The 24,815-nt window shown below is 39.7% G+C and overlaps 1 protein-coding gene across 1 annotated transcript; it reads right to left on the bottom strand.

Moving 5' to 3' along the window:
* On the bottom strand, positions 1–24,000 carry fdxr (ferredoxin reductase). Its single transcript, XM_052033120.1, has 12 exons — positions 23,896–24,000; positions 22,184–22,293; positions 20,370–20,465; positions 19,215–19,337; positions 18,829–18,942; positions 16,754–16,855; positions 15,510–15,617; positions 14,011–14,095; positions 7,801–8,000; positions 6,571–6,742; positions 1,445–1,618; positions 1–644 (listed from the first exon to the last, which is right to left on the bottom strand). The coding sequence occupies exons 1-12, from the start codon at positions 23,972–23,974 to the stop codon at positions 514–516; spliced, it is 1,494 nt and encodes a 497-aa protein (XP_051889080.1). The 5' UTR covers positions 23,975–24,000; the 3' UTR covers positions 1–513.
* Between the last annotated feature and the right edge of the window lie 815 nt (positions 24,001–24,815).

Here is a 24,815-nt window from a genome sequence, read left to right as displayed (position 1 = left end):
TTTAAGAATGATAAATGCAACTTTTATTAGCTGCTATTTCTGCATCTCAGAGCTTTCTATTTTGTGAAAAGTCATAAATCAGTGGCCTTGGCAATGAACAAAAACTGAAGATGCCAGTTCTCAAAACTGAATACTCAATTGGCACACAGAAAATGCAAGTTAGGGGGCAATACTTCAAGTTAGGGGAGAGCTGGTCCAATTCCACAATGGTGAAACTCAAATTCAGCACCAACAAGGGTTCTTTCTGCTGAGAATGATGTCCAAATTGTGAAAAAACTTCTCCACACACAAACTGGAATAATACTTCAACTCTCAAAATCAGCAAGCCTTTGTAGACTTTTCCCATGGGATATAGGCTTTCTCTTTCAAGAGAATCTCATGATCCTGCCTCTGTTAAACAAAGAACAAATAGACAAATGTTTCTCCATTAAATCAGCCACTGGCAATGTTCTCGGAGGCAAGGCAGTCACATTCTGTAGATCTCAGCATGGATCCCTTCATTTAGCAGCCTGGTCACTGATTGGCCACTTCTAGCATCTCTGTCACGGTTAGCAGTTTCTCCCTGGGCTTGCCTGCTTTTTCTCCTTTTGCCACTTCAAAAGAGTTAATTTTTTCCCATCCAGAAAATGAAACCGGGTATATTCCTAAAACGAGATTCCGAAATATAGTTTATATAAAATACACAAAAAACTTTATCAAGCAGTTGAAAAAGTCAGCATTGCCAGAGTGAACTGCAAACAGAATACAAAATAACTGCATCATACTCCTAAACTCCATAGAGTGCTCAACAAAGATCGGAATAAATTTATACATTCACTTATACAGGCAAGCCAGGCTTGGATTGAATGATCATGTGTTCTTGGCAGAGGGGAAAATATTGCCCAGTATCCTCCTGGACCACCAAACTGAGAAATGCCATCTCAATGTCACCTTTCATTTTAGACTATATGGCAACTAGGCACAAAAGGCCAAGATCAAATCAACCTCTTACCATAAAGTGTAATAGGACCAAGGTTTGGCCTATTCCTGCTCCTATTTTACATTCAAAGGTGATGAACGATAGATCATTCTTAACTCTGCACTAGACCATCTTAAATGTTTAAATTCTGGAATGTACATGCAACTTTCCACCACACCATTCTATCAGGCAATATACATCAACTCTGGGCAAATATACCTTCAAGGGACAGCTTTCTCAAATCATATGATCTTTTCTTTCCCATCACCATAGGGAATGCATCCACATTTTTGTTCAAAACATTAAAAGAAATCCTAATTTGAACCTCATTATAACACAAATAAAAACTAAGATGATGTCTCCACATGAGATACAGAGACCATAAATTATATAAGGTCACAGACAAGAGGCATTTCCATGACATGAGGGAAAAGTATCCTTTGGAACTGCTCAATTCATAGTGAAGAATTGTTTTAAACTACACACCTCTCTGTTTAAGCAGAGCCTCAATTACTTTAAACCCTCCTTTTGAGGCAGATACATCCAGTATTCCTGATTGTATATCTTCTAGCACAGACTCTGCTGTTTCAAAACTATCATTCATCGTGGTTGCGATGACCCCTGCTGGTCCTCTTTTTACCCAGCCACTGCAGTACATGCCTGAGAAGAGCAGAAGAGTAAAGATATTAATGAAAAGCAGAGGACAACAATGCAATACCCGCCATTTTGACAATGTTTTCACACCTGTCACATCTTCTATTATGTAAATTTAATTTTCAAGCCTTTCTGCCATCTCAAAAAGCCTTGCTGCTCCATTAAGCTTGTTTCCCTCAGTTTGCATCTGACTGGATTCTTAACTTCCTCCCTCTTTGAAGTCCACTTGGTGACATTGAACCATCATGACCTGCTTATAACTAACATTATTCCCTGTTCACCCACTTGCTGAGTACTTATGTACACAATTTGACAGTGCCACAGTACAAATTTTATTGTACAAGATGCAGACAAGCACCGTCAATGCCACCATAGACGGACCACCATTTGCTTCAAGGTGACAGTGGTGGTGGGCCACCTTCTTGACACAGACTGCTCACAGACATGCAAGCCAGACAGGGTAACAACAGCATGTTTCCTTCCGTTAACAGGTTTGTGACTCGGTGAAGTGGTTGGATTTTTTTCCATTAAAATCCACTGGTCACTTTTACTGCATTTTTTAAATTCAAACTCTGAATCAGCCGTGGTGGGACTTGTGCTTTTCAAATTTCTCTGGATTACAAATTCAGTACCACGTAAATTCTAAATAACATTAGAATGGAAATAGAACTATATTAAAGATGGCATTCATTTGTCATGTACTATTCTGTCATTCCCGAGTACACAGCCAAATTTCCATTTGACCATCCTACTTTGACATTTTCAAACACTGTAGCATCCCTCTTAGCACATTCCAAACATTCAGTCAAATTTGATCCAAAAGTAAAAGCTTATGCTATAAATAGTATGGGGCATGCTTGATGCTGAGGTGTATGTGGATAACACTTTCACTGAGGCAGAAAGGGAATGGGTGATGGCCAGGCAGAGCAGAGGAAGACAGGCATCCCGTGACCATCATCTTCTCCGACTGATACACCGTTCTGGATATTGTTGGTGAAGACGGGTCTATCAGGGGAATGCAGCAAGATCCAGGCTCATGGCAACATGGGTGGCTCTACTGCACAGGAAGAAAAAAAATGGTAGTGCCACAGTGACAAGGGATTTCACTGACAAGAGAACAAATAGCATTCCTGCAGGCACAGATGGGACGTTGCTGGGGTCAAGGACATCACAGAGCACCCTGAAGAAGTGTGTGAACAATCAGTGGTCATTGTATATAGCAGTACCAATGACATACCTAAAGAAAAAGGGATGAAGTTAAGAAGTTAAGTGATAAATTTAAAATACATCCAAAAGGTAGTAACCTCAGGACTGCTTGCAGGGAGTGAGCACAGGGACAGGAGAACAGACCAGAAGAACACATGGTTGGTGAGATGGTACAGGACAGTGGGATGTAGATTCCTGGGAGAGTGGAATTGGCTCTGGGAAGATGGGATAGCTTGGCTTACACCCAGGCAGGACTGGGACCAATGTCCTCGTGAAGGTGTTTGCTGGTGCTTTTGGGGAGGGTTTAAACTAGAACAGCAAGTGAATGGGAATCCAAGCAAGCTGACTGATGAAAAAAAAAGAGCAATTTTTATATGAAAATTGGAGAAAGCAAAAGGCAGGGAAAACAAGCTTTGTCTCTTAATGTATGAAGAATTGGTAATAATGGGAATGAACTAACAGCTCGTATAAAGGTGAATAGGTATGATCTGATAGCCCTTCCAGAGATATAGCTGCAGTGAGGTCAAAACTGGCACCTTAACATTCAGAGATATTAGAAAGGATGGGCAAGAAAGAAATGATGGAGATGTATCACTCGTATTATGGGATGAATTAAAAATAGCTGAGAGAGACGTAGGCTCAAAAAGATGTAAAGTCTGTTTGTGTGGAGGTTTAAAAAAACGCGAAGGGAAAGATAATATTGGCAGGAGTAAATGGGCTTCCAAGCAGCAGCCACACTGCAGGAAAAAGATACAAATCAACAAATGATGGGACATGTAAGAAGAAAGCACAATGTAATAATTACGGGAGATTTTAATCTTCGTGTTGATTGAGTTAATCGAAGTTAGAATGGGTAGTTACAAGAACAAACTTGGTGCACGTGGAATGATTTTGCACAGCAATGCATAATGGAGCCATTGAGGAAGCAGGCAATCTTGGATCTGGTGATGGATAATGAGACAGGTTTAATAAATGAGCTTAAGAGGGAGAAACTTGGGTCAGAAATGACTAGATTTAGTTTAATTAAACAAAGGGAGTTACAACATAATGACGTTATCATTGGCCAACTTGGATCGGGCAGATAGATTAGCAAGAAAGATGGTGGGCGAGCAGCAGCAGAAATTTAGGGAGGTAAATTTAAAACTCAGCAAAAATATGTCTCAATAAAAGTTGGATGGTTCTATTGGGGGGGGATATAAAACAACCATGGCTAACCAAGGGAGTTGAGAAAGGTATTAAGTTGAAAGTGAACGTCTACAAGGAGAGAAAATAAACCATGAGGACAAACAAGCAAGGAGTATAAAAAAGACAAGAAAAGCTTCTTTAAGCATTTAAAAAGGAAAAGTGATCCAAGTAACCACAAGATCTTTAGAGAACAAGACTGAAAACAGCTACAGGAAACTAGGAAACAGCAATGTGGTTACAGACTGATGCAAAATAAGTGTTCATGAAAGAACATACAATGAACATGTCATTGTATGTACAGAATAATGCCATCACCATAGAAATAATTTAAGGCAGTAATTGGGCTAAAAGCTTAAAAGTCCCCAAACCTGATGGCTTGCTTCCTAGAATCCAAACAGGGTGGCCTGTGATATTCCAAAAATCCTTAGTTTCTGGAGAAGCACCAGAAGAGAGACAACTGCCAATGTGACACCCCTATTCAAAACGGAAGGCAAAGATAGGGGTAACTATAAGTTGATAAGCCCAACATCTATTGTTGGAATAATTAAGGAAGAGCAACAGATTTGGAAAATCATAATCTAATCAAGCCGAGTCATGGCTTCCTGATGGAGAAAGAGTGTTTTGTGAGGAAGTCTTAACCAGAGCAGATGGAAGGGAACCAGTAGGTATCCTTGGACTTCCAGAAAGCATTTGACAAACTGCTTCGTGAAATGTTACAGGATAAGAACTTAGTGCTGGTGGCAATACACTGGCATGGGTAGAGGAAGTGACAAGTAGGAACACAAGGGTCATTTTTAGGTTGGCAACTTGTGACAAGAGGAGTGCCACAGGGATTAGTTCTGGAACTTTAATACATACACACATATACATACACACACACACAGTTTTCAATAACTGCTAAAGATTCAGAGAAGGAAACAGTGTACTGTAGCCAAATTTTCAGATGATGCAAAGGCAGGTGGAAATGCAAGCTGTGAGAAAGATACAAATAGTTTAATGAGATATTTGATAGCTTAAGCAAGTGGGGAAAAAGTTGGCAAATCGAACGTAATGTGGTAAAATGCATTTATTTTGGAAAAACAATGTTTTTATTTCTGGAGAAAAAAACTACAGAAAGCTGCAGCACAATAGGGATCTGGGAGTCCTTGCGCATGAAATACAAATGTAGCAGCTAAAGGAGAAAGCTAATGGAATGTTGGCTCTTATTTAAAGGGGGTTAGAGTATAAAATTAGGGAACCCTTATTTCAAACTGTACAAGCACAAGTGGGACCACACCTAAAGTACTGCAAACACATTACTTTACCCTACTTAGGAAAAGCATGACTTTATTGGGGGCAGGACAGAGATGGTAGGCTAAAATGATCCCCAGGTATGGGGCAGGACAGAGATGGTAGGCTAAAATGATCCCCAGGTATGAAGCAATTTGTCCTATGAGGAAAAGATTAAAACAAGCTGGAACTCTACTCATTGGCGTTTAGAAGAGAACACATCTTATTGAAACATACAAAGATTCTTAAGGGAGTAGGTAGGGTAAATACTGCAAGGACATTGGTTCTGGGCCCTATTGTTGTTTTTCATTTATAGAAAAGATATGGATGAAAATGTACAAGGCATGATTAAGTATGTATGCAGATTACACCAAAAATAGGTGGTATCATAGACAATGAAGGAGATTTATCAAAAATCAGAAGGGGATCTTGATCAGCTAGGATAGTGTGACAAGGAATGGCAAATGATGTTCAATCCAGACATGAGCGAGGTGTTGCATTTTGTGAAGTCAAACCAGGGTTGGACATTCACTGTGAACGGCAGGGCCCTGGGGAGTGTTCTTGAACAGAGGGACCTAAGAGTACAAATACATAATTTCCTGAAAGTGGCCTCACAGGGTGGCAAAGACTACTTTTGGCATGCTAGCATAAATTAGTCGGTCGCGGAGTATAGGAGTTGGGACATTATATTGCAGTTGTACAAGCCATTCATGAGTCCGCACCTGGAGTACAGTTTTGGTTACCCTGTTATAGGAAAGGTGTCATTCAGCCGGAAAGAATGCAAAGAAAATTTACAAGAATGTGGCCACGACTCAAGTCACAGGGAGAGGTTGGGTAGATTAGAATCTTATTCCTTGGAGCAGAGTAGACTGAGGGGTGACCTTATAGAAGTGTATAAAATCATGAGGAGCATAGCTAGGGCGAATGCACACAGTCTTTCTCCCAGGGAAAGGGAATCAAAAACTAGAGGGCATAGGTTTAAGGAGAGAGGGGAAAGATTTAAAAGGGATCCGAGGGGCAACTTCTTCATGCAGAGGGTGGTGCATATCTGGATTTTCAAATATAATGCAATGCAAGTCCAAAGAGTTTGCTTATAGGTATCACGTCAGCCCAAAGTGCAAAGGGATATTTTCATTCTTGAAGTAAAGAACTGCAAATGTGGAAAATAAAGATTCTTGCAGATGTTCATATGTTAAGCACATATTTTGAACCTGTGGTTCAGAGACTGAGGGATGAGAAACATTCAGATGCCAACTGGGAGTCATTTAAAATCTTACTCTTTATGACTACCAACTAACCTGGTGCATGCAGGACCCGTCCCAAATTATTTGGGATAATCCCTTGTTGCTGATCAAATGGAACAGAGGGGTCAATTGGATGGCTTTTGTAGCCAATGCTGGTCAGCACTAATCCACACTCCAGATCTTCAGTATCTTCTGTCTGAATGGCCCTTGCAGATTCAAATGAACCCTCAGGGAAGAGAAAAGTTCTCCAGTAGTGAAACCAAACATACTTGGTAATCTCATTATCCACAAAGGAAATACAAGTAACCCTTAATATGAAACATCTTTTGCCTGATTACCAACAAATTAAAAGAAAAATAGGCAGTACTTAAAGAACATTTGACGCATTAACTTAGAATTGTATTCTATAAATATGAGGATGTGTCACAGAAATGATCCCAGTCTAAACATAACAAGTTGTTTATCGAAATATCAGTATAATAATTTGCTGAGTACAAATTCAAGGCCTATCCCAGGCCTTGAACTTTTACCCCAAACAAAATCTACATGTACACAAAGGAATCAAATCATTGTCCGCACAAGTACGATGATCAGGTTCTGGACCACTTGTGTCAAGTGTCTCCCTGCTAATAGGGAGCAGTCTTTGTTTGCAGAGCAACATCTTGCAATTTCAAAACCCATCACTGCTTGCAAGTTCCAATGCAAGCCAGTTGTTAGCTAATGCCGCTTCCATTTGGGTATTTAAATGTTTTAATGTATAAATGCAGGCAAGTGCTTTTAGAATGTTATAGGGCATATTTACATTTACTTGCAGGGCATGTTTGGTTCAAAAGGGTCAGTCTTGGTGGTATCTGCATTTTTTTGTTATCTGTGGAAAGTCAATGTCCTTATTGCTCACAGATAATTGGGACTTTATGTATAGGTGATAAAAAACTCAGTGGGAGGATGGCAGCTTAAAGGAGCAGAGATGGGTAGAGACATGGAAAGACTAAGAGAGGAATTCCAACAGTGTGAGTTAAGGGTTGAACGCTATAGCCCCCAACACTAAGGCACGGAATATTGGGGACAGACAGAGCCACGACTGTAGTATGACAGCATGGTAGTATGACAGCATGGTAATCATCACAAAACCACACAAAGCACAATTTATCTTCATTTCTTTAACCCTCCAACTTAAAAAGCACCAAATTACATTCTTGCCTTACACGTGTTAAAATACAGGTATTGCTAATCCTAAATGCCTCACTGACACAGCATTTAAAGAATGCCAAACTATACACCTACTTCCAGCTTGGTTACAGACAGCAGAATCCCACCCACACGTTTTCCATCTTTACATGGAATAATCTCCAAGGGGCTTCGCAGGAATCGAAGGCACCATTCTTTAGTTGCTGCTGCTCGCAACTCAGCTTCTTTTGCAGAACTCATTTCAAGAGCAGCTTTAATCATGAGTTCCGTCAACCGCTTCCTTGGCCTTGGCAGGTCTGGAAAATAACAGACGGCAACAAATTTAGCTTGAATGGTTTATTTGTTGTTTAAAAGGACAAATACTTTCATCACAAAGCAAAGCAGTCAGTAACAGATTAGTTCTCTCTTTGGGCTACACAAATTGAGCCTTAAACCTCCAATTTCCAGACAGAAGAGCAGCTCAGAAATGATTACTACTGAGCATAATGCAGACTCTGACATTCCTGAAACCACATTACCTACAGTCGTTATAAAAAAAAACATGAGGACATTCTAGGCTTGTTTCTGTTTCCCACAAAAGATCTTTTTAGATCTGATCAAGTTCTTCATATTGTATTCATTGGTGAAGAGCAGACCAAGTCAAATCTACTCCTATCCAACACGTACAATAGAATGGGACTAAAGGTAATGCATTTCGAAAGCAGGTCCTTCAAAGCCTAGGAAATGCAAGAGGAAATTCTAGTGTCTTTGAGGTCAATGTTTTTGACTGTTGCTCATTGGATTTTTGTACTTGTTTACAAAAGTTACTTATGTAAATAACAGACAGCTGCAATTAATTTTCCACAGTATTTCACAAGGAGTTGAAGTTTGCATGCAAATTGACAACTTACCTTCATGCAAGTCAAAAAACAGCAAATGACGTGATGCAGTAGTTAACCTGCATTGGTGGCACCAGCTAAGCTATAAATACTGGTTGCTGGGATTGCAAAGCACAGTTGACCGATAGTTACTTGCAATGCAGCTAACATGACAACTCAACACTCACTGCTGATTAATGACTTGACCATCCATCCAGTATTAAACACTTGATTGGCTGGACATACTGTGGCATGCAAAAGTTTGGGCACACTTAGTCAAAATTTCTATTACTCGCTTAGCTATTCACAGTAAAAGATGACCTGATTTCCAAAAGGCATAAAGTTAAAGATGACACATTTCTTTAATATTTTAAGCAAGATTACTTTACTTCCATCTTTTACAGTTTCAAAATAACAAAAAAGGAAAAGAGCCCGAAGCAAAAGCTTGGGCACCCTGCATGGTTAGTACTTAGTAACACCCCCTCTGGGGAGTATCACAGCTTGTAAACACTTTCTGTAGCTAGCTCAGAGTCTTCCAGTTCTCGTTTGGGGGATTTTCACCCATTCTTCCTTGCAAAAGGCTTCCAGTTCTGTGAGAATCTTGGGCCGTCTTGCGTGCACTGCTCTTTTGAGGTCTATCCACAGATCTTCGATGATGTTTAGGTCAGGGGACTGTGAGGGCCATGGCAAAACCTTCAGCTTGTGCCTCGAGGTAGTCCATTGTGGATTTTGAGGTGTGTTTAGGATCGTTATCCCGTTGTAGAAGCCATCCTCTTTTCATCTTCAGCTTATTTATTTATTTATTCATTCATTCATTGCAGACAGTGTGATGTTTGCTTCCACAATTTGCTGGTATTTAATTGAATTCATTCCTCCCTCTACCAGTGAAATTTTCCCTGTGCCACTGGCTGCAACACAAGCCCAAAGCATGATCGATCCACCCCCGTGCTTAACAGTTGGAGAGGTGTTCTTTTCATGAAATTCTGCACCCTTTTTTCTCCAAACATACCTTTGCTCATTGCAGCCAAAAAGTTCTATTTTAACTTCATCAGTCTACAAGACTTCTTTCCAAAATGCATTAGGCTTGTTTAGATGTTCCTTTGCAAGCTTCTGACGCTGAATTTTGTGGTGAGGATGCAGGAAAGTTTGGAGAAAAAAGGGCACAGAGTTTCATGAAAAGAACACCTCTCCAACCGTTAAGCACAGGGGTGGATCGATCATGCTTTGGGCTTGTGTTGCAGCCAGTGGCACGGGGAACATTTCACTGGTAGAGGGAAGAATGAATTCAATTAAATACCAGCAAATTCTGGAAGCAAACATCACACCGTCTGTTTAAAAAAAAGCTGAAGATAAAAAGAGGATGGCTTCTACAATAGGATAACGATCCTAAACACACCTCAAAATCCCCAATGTATTACCTCAAGAGGCACAAGCTGAAGGTTTTGCCATGGCCCTCACAGTCCCCTGACCTAAACATCATCGAAAATCTGTGGATAGACCTCAAAAGAGCAGTGCATGCAAGACGGCCCAAGAATCTCACAGAACTAGAAGCCTTTTGCAAGGAAAAATGGGTGAAAATCCCCCAAACAAGAATTGAAAGACTCTTAGCTGGCTGTAGAAAGCGTTTACAAGCTGTAATACTTGTCAAAGGGGGTGTTACTAAGTACTGACCATGCAGGGTGCCCAAACTTTTGCTTCGGGCCCTTTTCCTTTATTGTTATTTTGAAACTGTAAAAGATGGAAATAAAAAAGTAATCTTACTTAAAATATTAAAGAAATGTGTCATCTTTAACTTTATGCCTTTTGGAAATTAGGTCATCTTTTACTCGCTTAGCTACTCACAGTAATAGAAATTTTGACCAGGGGTGCCCAAACTTTTGCATGCCACTGTATCAGTACATAGCCAGTAGCATGCACGTCTCATAGCAATTAAAGCTACAAGGTACCCCTTAAAGAGGGGTGATGAAAACTGGCACTCCTACTGGGAACAGTGAAGGATGACCCCAAGTGGCCTCCAAAAGTTATCAAACAAAGTATCAGTAGCTTTAGTAGAGGCACAGGAGTAAAGTCCTAAATCCAAAAGGAAACAGAAGGCTCTTTAGGCTCATGCTGAGATGACAGTGGAAACTGGAAGCAGACAGTTCAAATACCCCACCCAAATAGTCAAGATTGGTGCAGCTTGCAGAAGTTACAGAAGAGCTAACAAGAAGGGTAGGATTTGAAGGATTTTAACAAGGTGTTTAACTCAGTCCAAGAAGACCAATGAGACAGGCTGGTTAGAAAAATAAGAACCCATGGTATCCATGGGAAAGTGGCAGATTGAATCCCAAGTTAGTTCAGTATTAGAAGGATGATAATGGATGAGTAGAAGACAAAATGCAGTTTTGCGAGGCTCACTAAACATCAATGCTCTGGGTTGAATGTAGGCATCATAAATCATGAGGCACGTAGATGATATCAAAAGTAGCGAGTGATTAATAGTAGGAAGAAAGTTATAGGCTGCAAGAATGGATGGGTCATAGAACATTGAACATTACAGCACAGTACAGGCCCTTCAGCCCACGATGTTATGCTGACATTATGTGGCTACCTAAGAGTCTCTTAAATGTCCCTAATATATCTGCCCCCACAACCTCTGCCAGCAGTGTGTTCCATGCATCCACCACTCTGTGTAAAAAAAAACTTACCTCTGACATCCCCCTTATACCTTCCTCCAATCACCTTAAAGTTATGACCCCCTCGTGTTAGCCATTTTCACCCTGGGAAAAAGTCTCTGACTGTCTACTTGATCTATGCCTCTTATCTTGTACACCTCTATCAAGTCACCTCTCATCCTCCTTCTCTCCAAAGAGAAAAGCCCTAGCTCACTCCACCTATCCTCATAAGACATGCTCTCCAATCCAGGCAGCATCCTGGTAAATCTCCTCTGCACCCTCTCTAAAGCTTCCACATCCGTCCTATAATGAGGTGACCAGAAATGAACACAATACTCCAAGTGTGGTCTAACCAGAGTTCTATAGAGCAACAACATTACCTTGCGGCTCTTAAATTTGAACTGGGTCAAGATGACAAAAGTAATTCAATAAATGGTAGAGCAGAAGGGGGATCTTGGAGAGCATGCTATCTAAGGTGATTAAGAAAACATGCAGAATACTCACCTTGGGCATCACAGAATACATGTATTGGAAAACCAGGCTGGACTTGTATAAATCACAAGTAAGGCTACAGCTAGAGTGCTGTGTACTGTTCTGGTCACCACACTACAGGTAGTTTTGATAACAGTGGAGGATGCAAAAGAGATTTACAAAGAAATTGCCAGGGCTGAAGAATTTGTGATGAGAGGATGACTAAATTAGGGTTGCTTGCTGTGAAACAGATTTAATCACGGAACCATCTCCTTTTGCAGAGGATAATAATTAGGTGAAATAGATTTACATTAATTGGTAGGATGATTAATGGTGAGTTTAAAAAATATTTTTACATCAGAAGAATTCTGAAAGTCTGGAACTCACTGTCTGAAAGGGTATTGGAGGCAGAAACCTTTATTACATTAAAAAAACCTGAAGGAGCACCCAAAACATCATGATATACAAATATAAGAGCCAAGAGCAGACATGTGGGATTAGCCTAGGTCCATGGACAAATGGCCTTTTCCTGTGCGGAAAATTCTAATCCTGCTATCTTCAAATGCCATATCCTACCGATATCACCACTGCTCAATTCATTACACCTTTAGTCACTTCCAACTTCTGATTGGACTTGGACATAACATTGCATGATACCCTGCACTTTCATACCTCACGCAACTTGCACAGACTGAGTAAGCACAATGAAATGAATCTTACACTAACATGTCAGTTTTTATTGTTAAGGTACATAGGGATTCCAGCAGAAACTTGGCACAGGGCTTGGAACCTATTCTTTTCAGCAATGATCAAACCTGTACAGACACTTGGACCAGTGGAAGTGACAGTGGATCCCTGAAGTACTAAATGTGCCACCACACAAGGCAAATATTTGCCCTCTCCCAATGCCACTCCACCAGTGCCTTTGAGAGACAGTGCAATAGGAAGCTAGGCATAGACCTGATGAAGCTGGTCATACAGTAATAAAGCACAGAAACAGGCCCTTCGGCCCAACTGGTCTATGCTGACCACAGCATCCTCTCTGCTGGTCTTCTAATTCCACTAGGGTTGCATAGGAAGATTAGAGTAATATAATAGAATTGATATTGTCATTTTCCTCCTTCCGTTCTTCAGTGTAAGCCGGTAGCAAGAGCTGACCCTTCACTAATGGCATGGTTGTGGTCATGTAATGATCACCAACAATACAAGAAATAAGGAGGAGTAGACCACTAAGCTCCACCATTCAACAAACTCAGTCAGAATACTGAAGGCAGCCATTCAACCGATTGCAATTGTTACTGGTCACAAAATTACCCAGCCTAGTATCACCTGCCAACATCAAGTCTGTAGCTCTGCTGGTCATGGGTCTTCAAGTGTACATTCAAGTGCTTTTTAAACTTCTCCCTCGGTGAGCTCCATAGCCTTTATGTTTTTGTTTTCATTTCATCTCCAATTCTGCTACCACCTACTTTAAATCCTGGCCTCTTGGTTTTTGGCCACTCTGGAAACGGGTCTTTCCTACTCCATCCAGGCCCTGCGTAATTTTATGCACCTCAGTGAAACCTCCCCCGAGCCTCTTCTATTTCAAAAAGAAACAAGCTTATCCAGACTTTCCTAATTACAATCTTCCATTTATGGAAATAGTGTCATAAACCACCTCCCTGTTCCAGTCATATCTGTCCTATAATGCCACAACCATAACTCTATGCAGTTACTTGAGTTGTGACTAAGCTGGTGTTTTAGCATTGCCTCCTTGCTCTTGTACTCTATGCCTTAACTAATAAAGGAGAGCATCTCAAATGTCTTTTCACCCAACTTATCCACCTGTCCTACCACCTTTAACCCCAACCCTCTTTCTACCACAGCTTAGTATCCACCTATTGATGTATTCCATTGCCTTGTTACACCTCCTAAATGCACTACCCTGCACTCCTCAGAATTGAATTGTCTTTGCCAAAACTCTGCCCACCTATCCAGCTGATCAATATCCTCCAATCCTCCTTCCTCGCTGTCAACCACATGGCCAATTTTTGTTTCATCTGCAAATTTCATCATGCCCACTACATTCAAGTCAAAAATCGTAAATGACCATTAAGAGAAAGAAGTTATTATTCTGAAGGCAAAATTCAGAATTTGGAAAAGTTACAACATGCAGTGTTTTAATTTTAAACTTAAGGTTATACATAAGAAAGTCACAAGCCTAACATGGCTGCAGCTATTTGAGGGTTTATTTCAGATTGATTTAACAAGAGACTTTTAAATCAAAAATTTAGGGATGCAGTGAATAAACGAATAAAGCAGCTAAACATGCCATTTGGTCTCACCTTTAACAGTATGTTTGAGTCCCTCAAAATCACTGGGATTGAGCAATGAACGAGTACCCGGCAAATTAATCATCTCACGCAGCTCCTATTGGGGGGGAAGAAAGATTAGGAAAAGTTCAAAAAACTTTATACACTGCACATTAACCAGCTTGAAAAAAAGGTGGAAGATAATTATGAATGACAATATGTAATTCTTTTTCTATTATAAATCTTTAGAAATATAGTACACAAATCTCATCTTCCACAAACTGTGCCTTTTCAGTAGACTGTTCTAATTTTATAATACACATTAATTACTGCCTGATTTTCAGCAATCTTCATTTTGAATTAAACTAATCTTGCACCCAACATTGTCTAATTTTGCAGAGTAAAATACTTATCTTATTGTTATAATGCTATTTTATTATTTTGCCAGAAAGCCCTTAAAAGAACAAAGGCATTGTTCACATCAAATACAAATCCAATATACGAGAGCTTTCATTCTTTCTCCCAATCATATTATTTAATTCTGGGTATTGTTCAGTAATAAGAATGCTAATCGACTACAACAAGATCTCCATCAACAATAAATTTGACTAAATTAGTTTGGACTACCAGTAATCAACATGTCAAATTAAGCCTCCAATCCAACCTAAAGAATTATCACCTTGTTGGGAGCTACTGAATTATCAACTATCACAGCAGGGAAACTTGTACCACGAGAAACAATGGGACAAATCTTCATGCTGTGGCCTGATGCAGGCTCAGAAACTGCATTTTAATGGTAATTCTCTGCCTGTGGATCAGGAAGAAGAGTATAACAAGCTTTGTTAAAGTTTTCATGAGTTTTTTTAAATTATTAAGCACTTACATAGTTAATTATGTGCACACATTTTAAACAGGTTAAATTTCTCAGTGCCAGAACTTTGGCAGAAGATAAAGCTTTGCCTCAGGGAGAGAGCCTCAGCAGTTTGCCATGCAAGGCCTAGTCCAACAGTGATCTTTCCACCTTATTCCAGTTTACAGAGGGCTATCAAGATTAGTCCTCTCCCTCAAGACCAGGTGAACCCAGGCACAGACTTTAGCCAGTACACCAGATCCAGCTAACAGTTGGTCAACGTAGAGCACTTTGCCACCCTGGAAACTGCAGGCCACAGAACACGTACAAATACCTACCAAGCTCAACTTGCATCACTCACTCACCTGTTTACCATGTTTTCAAACCCAAGTTGCATGGCATAGTTTGCTCTGACAAAGTCAAAGCTGTTCTACCATATTGCTTAATTGACTTGTTAATGTAAATTATTGGATATTATCATTTGCAACAAAAATTCACAACCATCATTATTCAATACCAAATAATACATAATAGAAGAAAAAGCCTACTCAACTATGAAACTCTGATAGATGCTTGAAAGACAATGAACTGAAGCAACACAAGGAGAGTGCATCACATGCTATCTACCAAATAAAAGGCAAAGCCAAAGCCAAACCATGATTCTAACTATATATCATCATACCTTTATGGTAAATGCCACCTGGAGAGGTCCTCTTCTCCCAACAATTATCACCCGCTTCACCTTACTATTTTCTATAGCCTCCAGAGAATGTGCAGTGATATCCGTTTTCTGTAAATATATCCATCTACTAGTTATCACAAGATCATTCCATAAGTAAATGATTTATGAAAGCATTAGTGAATGTTTAAACTTCCTCCAAATGAATCATTGCCCAACTTTCTGGAGAAGTGATCACAGTTCATTATGTAATTGTCAGCATTTCCTTGTATGTCTGTCATCAAGTTCAGGATTTTCAAGTGTGCAAGCATGAAGGCATATCCTAAACTTGTTGACGACTGTTCACTGATGCTTCTTCAACTGCACTCTTTTGTTTAGTGTGGAGGTGAAATTGTGGGGATTTCCTATTTGCTCAAACAACCTGCACCAGGAAGTTCTTCTCCACTGATCTTAAATGAAGGAGAATAGCTGTAAGGGACTTAAATTGTTAATTTTGACGTTTATGTTTTCATTTTTAATTTTTAAAATTCAATTAATTTTGCAAAAATAAGAGTTTTCTCACGTTTTGAAATGTGAAACTCATTCAGAAACATGCCTAGTATTTGACCGCCAGTTAATTGCTCTCTCAGACTTGGTTTTGTGGGCAGGGCTCATTCTGAACTCCAAACACCTCTCATAATGCAATTATGTTGAAGGCAGTCAAGTCATCATGCTGAATCTTGCTGCTGAGGATTGAGCTGGCTTCTCTTTACAAGTTCCCGCTGGGGAACTACATAAAGAAACTGAAAGCATTTTTTCATAGGTCAATGGCAAGCACAGGCAGCTTACTGTTGCTTGCAGATTCAGAATTATTAGTCCCCATTTGCACGTTTAATAGAAATGACCTACATGAATGTCATTATTTCAACCTCCCAGATTATCCATAGTTTTGGATCTCCCAGCTGCTTAGCCTACAGTACTAAAACTTCAAAAATTACTGTTCAGTTTTGTAATTTACATTATTTATACAACATGAAAGTTAAAAATTGGAGAAGTCAATTGATCCACTTCTCTGACAAACTCCATGATGTCTAAAGTAACACAACAAAGCTGTTCTTTCTTCTGTGTATTTAGAAAAATTTGAGGGTACATTCTGAAGAACGAAGATTAAATATTACCTTTTTAAAATCAGTGTTCAATAACAATTTAATGGGGACAGATGTTATGAATCAAATGTTGCCTCAAGCAGGATAAAATTCAAGGCAAACCTTAAGCAGGTCAATGGGAGAAAGGAGAATCCTGGCGATATCTAATGCCACGTTTCCATGCCCCAAAATGACTGCCGTCTCACTACTCAACTCAGGGTTCAGCTGCAAAAGAAAACAGCATAAAATTTAAACTCCTTTTACTTGAAAAGGAAATCTATTAAACAATACTCACTCAAAATCTGTTACTTCAAATGGGAATATATTATGCTTATGGGTAAAAGAGAACTTCATATCAAAAAGTGTGTTTAAATTTTGTACAAAGCCCACACAGTATGCCAGAGATTTCGGAATTCAAACAGCCAGCAGGTGACCTTTCATATGGAAAGCACCCCATGGGAAGCTGATCACAAGGCACTTATACAGTACCATCAACACAATGTTGAAAGATTTTGTCCCCGTTCCCCAAATTAGAGATGACAACCATCTACCTTCATCTTCAAATTTTACTGTATTTGAATGAGAACCAAAATAATAGGTGCACTGGGATTGTATGGGGGAGGATGGACTCCATAATTGTGGTCAGTTGACCATTGTTTATTCTGCTACCAGAAACCACATTACATCTTTAAACAGCATTGGCACAGAATATTTTGCTTAATGATGATTGAAGTGGGTTGAATTGAGGGGTAGTTTTTGAGAAAGGGTATCGGCGATAATTGTTAACCCTGGACATAATATTTACTCAGTACCCTGTGTACTTGCAACTCTTGACAGTTAATGAAGTTGATTCTGCTTCTTAAATAGCCCCTCAGTAACCTAGGATAATTTGGTTCCTCTCCTATTTTGTGGGTTCTGAGGTAGCTGATGAGGTCAGTGTGGGAAATGAAGACTCTACCGCAGATGGGGCAGGATGTAGGTGATAGGATAAGCAGGTGGGTAGATTGTGAGGTGGGCAGTTTCCTTCCACTGCTTACTCAGGGGTTCTACATGCTTCTGATGCATGGCCAAGGTTCTCAATACAATTCTGAATTCAGTCATAGGCTAGAAGTTCTCATATATCAGTGAGGATGCCATACTTCATGGAAGGTTTGAACACATCATTGTATCCTTTTCTCTTTCTGCCTGGTAATCTCTTCCAATGAGAACTCAGAATAGACCATCAGGTTTGGGCATGCAAATGATATGGCCTCTTCAGTTTATCCAACTGGAGCTAGGGCCACCATACTAGGGATGTTGGCCTGGGAGAGTACACTGATGTTGGTTCGCTTATCCTTCCAGTGAGTTGTAGGACTTCACAGAGACAGTGTTGGAGGTGCTTTGCAACAACTGCAGGTTTCAGGAACTTATAGTAGGGCAGGGTTTACAGCTGCCTGGTAAACCATGAGTTTTGTTACTAATTTGTTAAGCATACACTCCCAAGTTGTTCCTGTTGGGACAGGGTTTTATTCTATAAAAGTGTCTCAAAAATTCAAAATAAAATCATGGTGTTCTTTTTCCCCCTGTAAAATACCATAAAGTATGTGATGTGAACTTACTTAATAATAACTATATACACACAATCAATCCTAACCTCTTAACAGGAGTAAATGATATCAGAATTACCAATTATCTCCAGCAGAGTACATACTGAGAAGACATCAAGCTGTCCGAAAAGGGGATACCATCAATAGAAAGCAAATGGAAACAGGTTGATAAGTGCAAACAAAATACAACTCTAATGCATTGAGCAACTCACTAAATTGTTATGGTTTATTTCTAAATATTTAGATAATATATTTGTATTGGACTGCAGAAGCCTTCCAGATGCCAGTGCAATCAAACAGCCATATTTGATTAGTTGCTGATAAACCTTTTGGAGCCAAAGGAAACATTGACTTAAATTCTAATAATTTAAGAATAGGAAACATCCATCAAGTCCATTGAAAATTAACCACATGAACTATTCTGTCAATAATTGTAATCGACAAAGCAATACTTATTTTGTTACCTTTGTCTCTTAAGTTTTGTTGATAAAGCAAGTATGTGTTTAGATACAATTACATTTGCCCAATTACCAAGGAAAAATATCCAAAACATTCAAAATTCCTTAAGCACATACTATGAAGCAAATAGATAGAGATTGTCAGTTAACTTACATTTCTGTTTTCTGGTAAACCATTATACCAGCCTACAAATGCTCTTGCAGAATATACACCTAGTAGATTCTCCCCAGGAATTCCTAGTATCCGATTAGTTTCAGCTCCATAGCTCTTGGATGACAAAGTTACAAGTCAGTAATAAAGTTATGTTGATTTTATATGATACACAAATTGTACAAACATATCATTACACTTAATATAAAGAATAAATGAAGTATTGAGGCTGTGTTCTGGAGAAATAAAAAAGGCCATACACACAGAAAAAATAAAAGGCCATAGATACTTCTGATGGTTCAGATTGTCACAGATCAGAATAGCAAAAAAAATGTACTTTAAATATGAAGCAATTGGCAAATATTTACACAATTTCAGTGGTCTCTTACCAATACCAGAACATGGTATGCTTGTTTCAGCTCCTCAATGCTTACATCCTTCCCAACAGTAACATTTCCAAAAAATGAGCAGCGGTCAAGGTGTGCTGTCTGGGTGAATACATTGATAACATTCTGTGGGGCAGACACATTATGAACAAAATGGTATCTAAAGACCTTATTATAAACAAGTGACATTCTACACATTGTGAGCTGGAGTTGGGTTATGGTGGCCGATTTGTTTTCCACATATGACTACATATGTGCAATGTCATCTTTGACTACGCAAGCACAGAAATAGGAACTACAATTTTTTTTGTCACCATATCCAATTTGTTTATAAAGCCAGGCTCCCCTCCAGATACTCCAGCTAACCTCCCCATAGTCCTGCCAATTAACTGTTCTGCGTATGACAAGAGAATTCCACAAACCTTAAATTAAGGTTTGTTTTATTACTTTTAAAAGTCATAGGTCAATGTAGATACAGTTGACAAGGCTGTATGTTGCAGTCCAAGGGTATCTGTCAGGAGCTTTATCTTAACATTTGCAATCTTTCAGTACAAGGCCAAGGGAGAATACTTACCTGTACTATTCCTTATACAAGTTCGAAAAATACATTATGCATGTGATACAGCACCTTGCTCCTTACACAAGAATTTATCCCACCATTTCCAATTATCAACAGCAAGGAAAACATGTATGGAGGAGACAGCCAATCAACAATCTATTGCAGCCGTCATTGGAAGGAATTATTCTTTGCAAGAGTGATAACTATACAATAACAGAACAGCTGGTACATTTCAGAAATATTAAACTTAACCTTATCAGGAGACATCCACAGTACCAATGCCAATACGGAACAACATCCGATCCTTGCACAGTAATTGTAATTTTGTTTTAAACTTAACTGAGGTAACAATTACAGTGAACAATCAGATGTAAACTTTATTCTATTTGGTTGCAGAAAACTTTCACTTCACGAAAATTTATGCTTGAGGCATTTTAGAAGTCTGCTTTTCTTTTCCTTTGATTGTTTCCATTTAACAGAATCCTCGTTAAATGTTAGGCACAAGTTTAAGTATACACCAATTACATCCAAGTTCTGCAAATATCTTCACTCAGATTAGTGAAGAATTCTGTTGAATGCTGATTAAAGGCTGAACTGACCTTCACTTCTGGATGGTCGGGAGCAACACCAAATCTCACAAGGCCAAATGGAACGGGCAATTTTTCATAGATATCAATCACAGTTGATTTGTGGTGCTGCAATACAATAAACAAAGGAAACCACTTACAAATATGCTGCTCCTCTCCTGCAAACATGATGTAAATTTGTAGGAAAGAACTACCCACAGATAAGAAAGGCAAAAGAAACACAATTTTAAGTTGCATTGTGTTAATCTTACCACTGATACAAAGTTTCTGATTAACCAGAAAAAAACCCACATAGGATTCACTTTCAAGAGCATCCAAAGCATGAATTAACAAAGTAGCAGAAATTTCAAAACTATTGTGTACAATATTTAGTTGTATTGAACCTCAGAGAGGCAACTCTCACCCATCTATCCCCCTTGTTAAACAACTAACAATATTTCATAACGGGAAAAAGATTTCCTCTCTGCATAGTTCATGAAATGGTTTACAATTTTGTTACACAGATATAACAAGCGGATATTAGGATACTAGTTTGATATCACTATACCCAGTGTTATCAAAATTTAATAAACACATTTCACTAGCTATTATTTTAATTCTTCAAATGTAAAGTGACAATGACTTCTCCAAACTGTTACCTTGTAGGTCTTTTAAAAAAAACTCTGAAATGAGACAACATTTTATATTGGAAAGTAGTCCCATTGCTGATATTAGTTGCTTGCAAATCCACCTTGATCAAAAATAACCAAGCAAATCTCTTGGCTAACTGTGGCCATCTGCAGAAAGCATCCAGCGTTTGACCATTAAAGCAGAACTTATGAACATACACTAGCCACAATGAGATGTTGCCAGATTGTCAGTTTTCCCGGAACTGGATTCCCCAGTTTTCCTGCTATTCCTTAGCACTATAATGAGGTCTTTAGAGACCTTTTTGTTCATAATGCGTCTGCCCTACAGAATGTTATCAATGAATGTCCATGGCCTCCTACATTGCTCTAATAATGCCCAACACAAGCTCAAGAAACAACCCCTCATCTTCCATCTGGATAGGCAACAACTATCTGGACTTAATATTGAACTTAACTATTTCAGGTAACTCTGCTTCTTTCTCTCCCTCCATGGATGTGGCTGTGCCTTTGCTTCAACTAATTTCATTTTTCTTTGTCTCTTACTGCTGGGTTTTAAAGCTATTGTTAATGTGAAATTTGGGCTTGAACCTGTCACAGATGTTCTTTCTTGATACAAAACTCAAACCACATTTGTCCTTTCTTTTCTGGCTCTGAAAGGTCCTTGACATAAAATGTTTCTCCTTCCACTAATGCTCCTTGATCTGCTAAATGCTTCAGTATTTTCTGTTTTTATTTCAGATTTCCAGAATCTGCAGATTTTGCTCCAATTACTTTCAATATGCAAGAATCCAAATCATTAGTTTCAAAACTTTAAACTGATCCCTAGCCTCAAAAACATGTTAAGAAAAAAGTTTTGTACTTAACATAACATAAAGTCACTTTTCTGAGTAGGTCAGTAGCAATATTTAAAGAATTTGAACTTAATTATTTATCAAAGTCAAGTTTATTGTTATATGCACAAGTACATGTATGCACAGGTGCAATGAAAAAAACTTACTTGCGTCAGCTTCACAGGCACATAGCATTGGATACACAACATTCACAAGAAAAATTATGCTTAATGTATATTTATCTTTTAACTATTATGCTCAATAGATCAAAGATGCTTAAGAGCAGCAGAAATCTTCCGGCGAAGCAAGTTCTCTCAAAAGTAGCAAATCTACTTTTCACAGTGGACTTTCTTCTATGTAAAATTACCTTCAGCAGATGCTGTGCAGTGTAGAAACCTGCAGGACCACTACCAATGACACAAACTTTAATCTCAGGATCTGCAAATGAGGAAAACCTTCGTATTCCTAAAGTAAAGACTGAAAATACACATTGTTGCCACAGGTTAAAGTGAATCAAAATCTTACTAGCGATAATTATGACCCAACTTGCTCTATTCAAAAAAAAATCAACTTTTGTAATGAGTACTTGTTAACAACAAAGTTGAAGATATGCTTTACATTTCCAGTGTAAAATCTAAAACACCATAATAGGCATAAAACTTTACACAAGGTTACAAATATTTCACTTCATTAAAACTCACCACCTCGAATATTGTACATGAAAGCTTACGGCATAATCACACCTGTACCAATTTAGAGTTGGTATTTTAATAGGCCAATGCAACGATATTTCTTGTAAATGTTACCAAACATGATCGCGCATCATGATTAAAATTCATCTGGAATTCCTTCCACCAGCATCCAAAACAATGTTATACATCTCAGAAATACATTAACAATCCAATTGGTTGTCGGCAGAAAGCATAAACTGAAATATAAATATCCATATTCTATTCCCATAAAATTTTCAGAATAAACTGCATTAGAATTGTTCTGCCAAAACAAAAACATTGTTTCTTGTAGAATATTCAACAGTATTCTAATCAGAAGACTCCATACAGCCACAGCAATTGTTTCCTAGGCTCTTAGAAAGGGAGGTGACAGTGCAGGCTCTCACTGCTGGAGGACCAAAAGGTTGTTGATGTAGTACTGTTATTTATAAAGGGATAAACAAAGGAACTACAGGCCGATCAGCCCAACACCAGCGGTAGACACTTTGGAAAAAATTCCAACAGACAGCATAAATCAGCATTTAGAATGGTACAGGACAGTCAGCATGGACTTCTCGGAAAGTTCATGTCTGATTCACTTGTCTAACTTTTCTGAAGAGATATCAAGAATCAACAAGGTTAAGACACGTAATGTACTCTATCTCCATTTTAGCAAAGGACTCATCATGGCAGATTGATCAGAAAAGTAAAAGCCCATGAGATCCAAGAGAAAGTGAAATGCTGGATTAAAACTTCGCTCAGTGAGGACAAGTAAAGAGCAATGATCAACAGGGGTTTCCATGATCTGCAGCAGGGTTCTACAGTGGTCAATACTAAGTCCCTTGCTACTCATGATACATACTAATGATTTAAACTTAATTACATTTAAGAAGCATGCAGTGATATCAATACTGGCTGTGTGGTTAACAGTGAGGAAGAAGACTTTAATCAGCAGTAAAATATCAATGGACTGGTTAAGAGAGCACGAAAGTAATTCAACCAAAGTAGTGCAAGATTCTGCATTTGAGGAGGACAAACAAGGCAAGAAACATTGAAAGGAATTAAGAAGCATAAATGCACAGATGTAATTTCATTAGTAAGAGGGTTGGAACTACCAGTGTAAACAAAACCAATCCAGGGGTAGTGGGCTCTGGAAGTAAATGTTTGAAAGGGTGATGGAGAATGAAAACCTCACGACATTTAACAGGAGTCTGGACAACGAGCAGGTGGGAGGCACTCTGTTCTGGCCCCATGGAGACGATGGGCTGAATATCCTCCTGGCGTCCCGCAAGTGCCCATGAACCATGGACCCGAGACCCCGACGGTAGATCCGGTCTCAGCCGCCACCGCCGAGCTGCGTGCCACCTACCAGCTCGGCGGGTTCGACGGCCGCCTGTCCCACACAGGTACCAGGTCAGGAGAGCGGCGACGGGACGGGAGATCCGCATGGCGCTGCCTGCCCCTCTCTGCTGCCTGCCCCTCTCTGCTGCCCGCCCCGCTGCACGTCATTCACCGACCGGCCTTTGCGTCACCGCGGCCGTGGCCTTGGAAACGGAAGCCTTCGCCAATCGCAGGGAGCTGCTCAAGAGCGTGATCCCGCCCCCCCCCCCCCCCCCCCCGCCTGGGAGAATGCAAGCGGCGTGGCTATTGGTGACTGTGGGAGGTGGGGGGTGGGACGGTTCGGAATGGCCAACTGCTATTGGTGGGCGCGGTGGCGGGGGTTGGTCTGGAGCAGGTCTGACGGAGTTGCTGCCTTTGTGTGGTGTCCTGAGGGAGAATTTGTGTTGCACCGTTGCACATGGTTTCGGGTGCAGATGCAAAGAGACCTAATTTTCTTCCACCAGCACAGGAAGAAAGCCACCAGCACTCACAGAAAGCCGACCCTTCAGGTGGAAGCAAAGGCTTGGGTAACTGGGTAAAACTTGGACACAGTTTCCAGGGAGCTCTGTGGTGTGGGATTGGGAGGTGTCAGGTTAAGAGGAACCCTGATATCCCACAATTGCGATGTCATCAAGCTGGCAAAGCAGCCACTCACATTGAAAATACTCACAGGCATGAAAATTGGTGGCATTGTGCATGACAAAAAAGGGTGTTTATGGATACAGGAGGACGTAGATCAGCTGGAGAGTTGGATGGAGTAGTGGCAGATCGAGTTTAATCCAGACAAGTGTGAGGTAATGCATTTTGGGAGATCAAATTCTGAGTAATTCAAACGTAGAGTTAAATGGCAGGAACTTTAGGGGTGTCAATGTGCAGAGAGACCTTGGGTGCAAGTCCATAGCCCCTTGA

Source organism: Pristis pectinata, chromosome 18 (genome assembly GCF_009764475.1).
Source record: "Pristis pectinata isolate sPriPec2 chromosome 18, sPriPec2.1.pri, whole genome shotgun sequence".
Classification (NCBI taxonomy): domain Eukaryota; kingdom Metazoa; phylum Chordata; class Chondrichthyes; order Rhinopristiformes; family Pristidae; genus Pristis; species Pristis pectinata.
The sequence above is the reverse complement of the archived record's forward strand: the minus strand, read 5'-3'. Positions and strand labels throughout refer to the sequence as shown.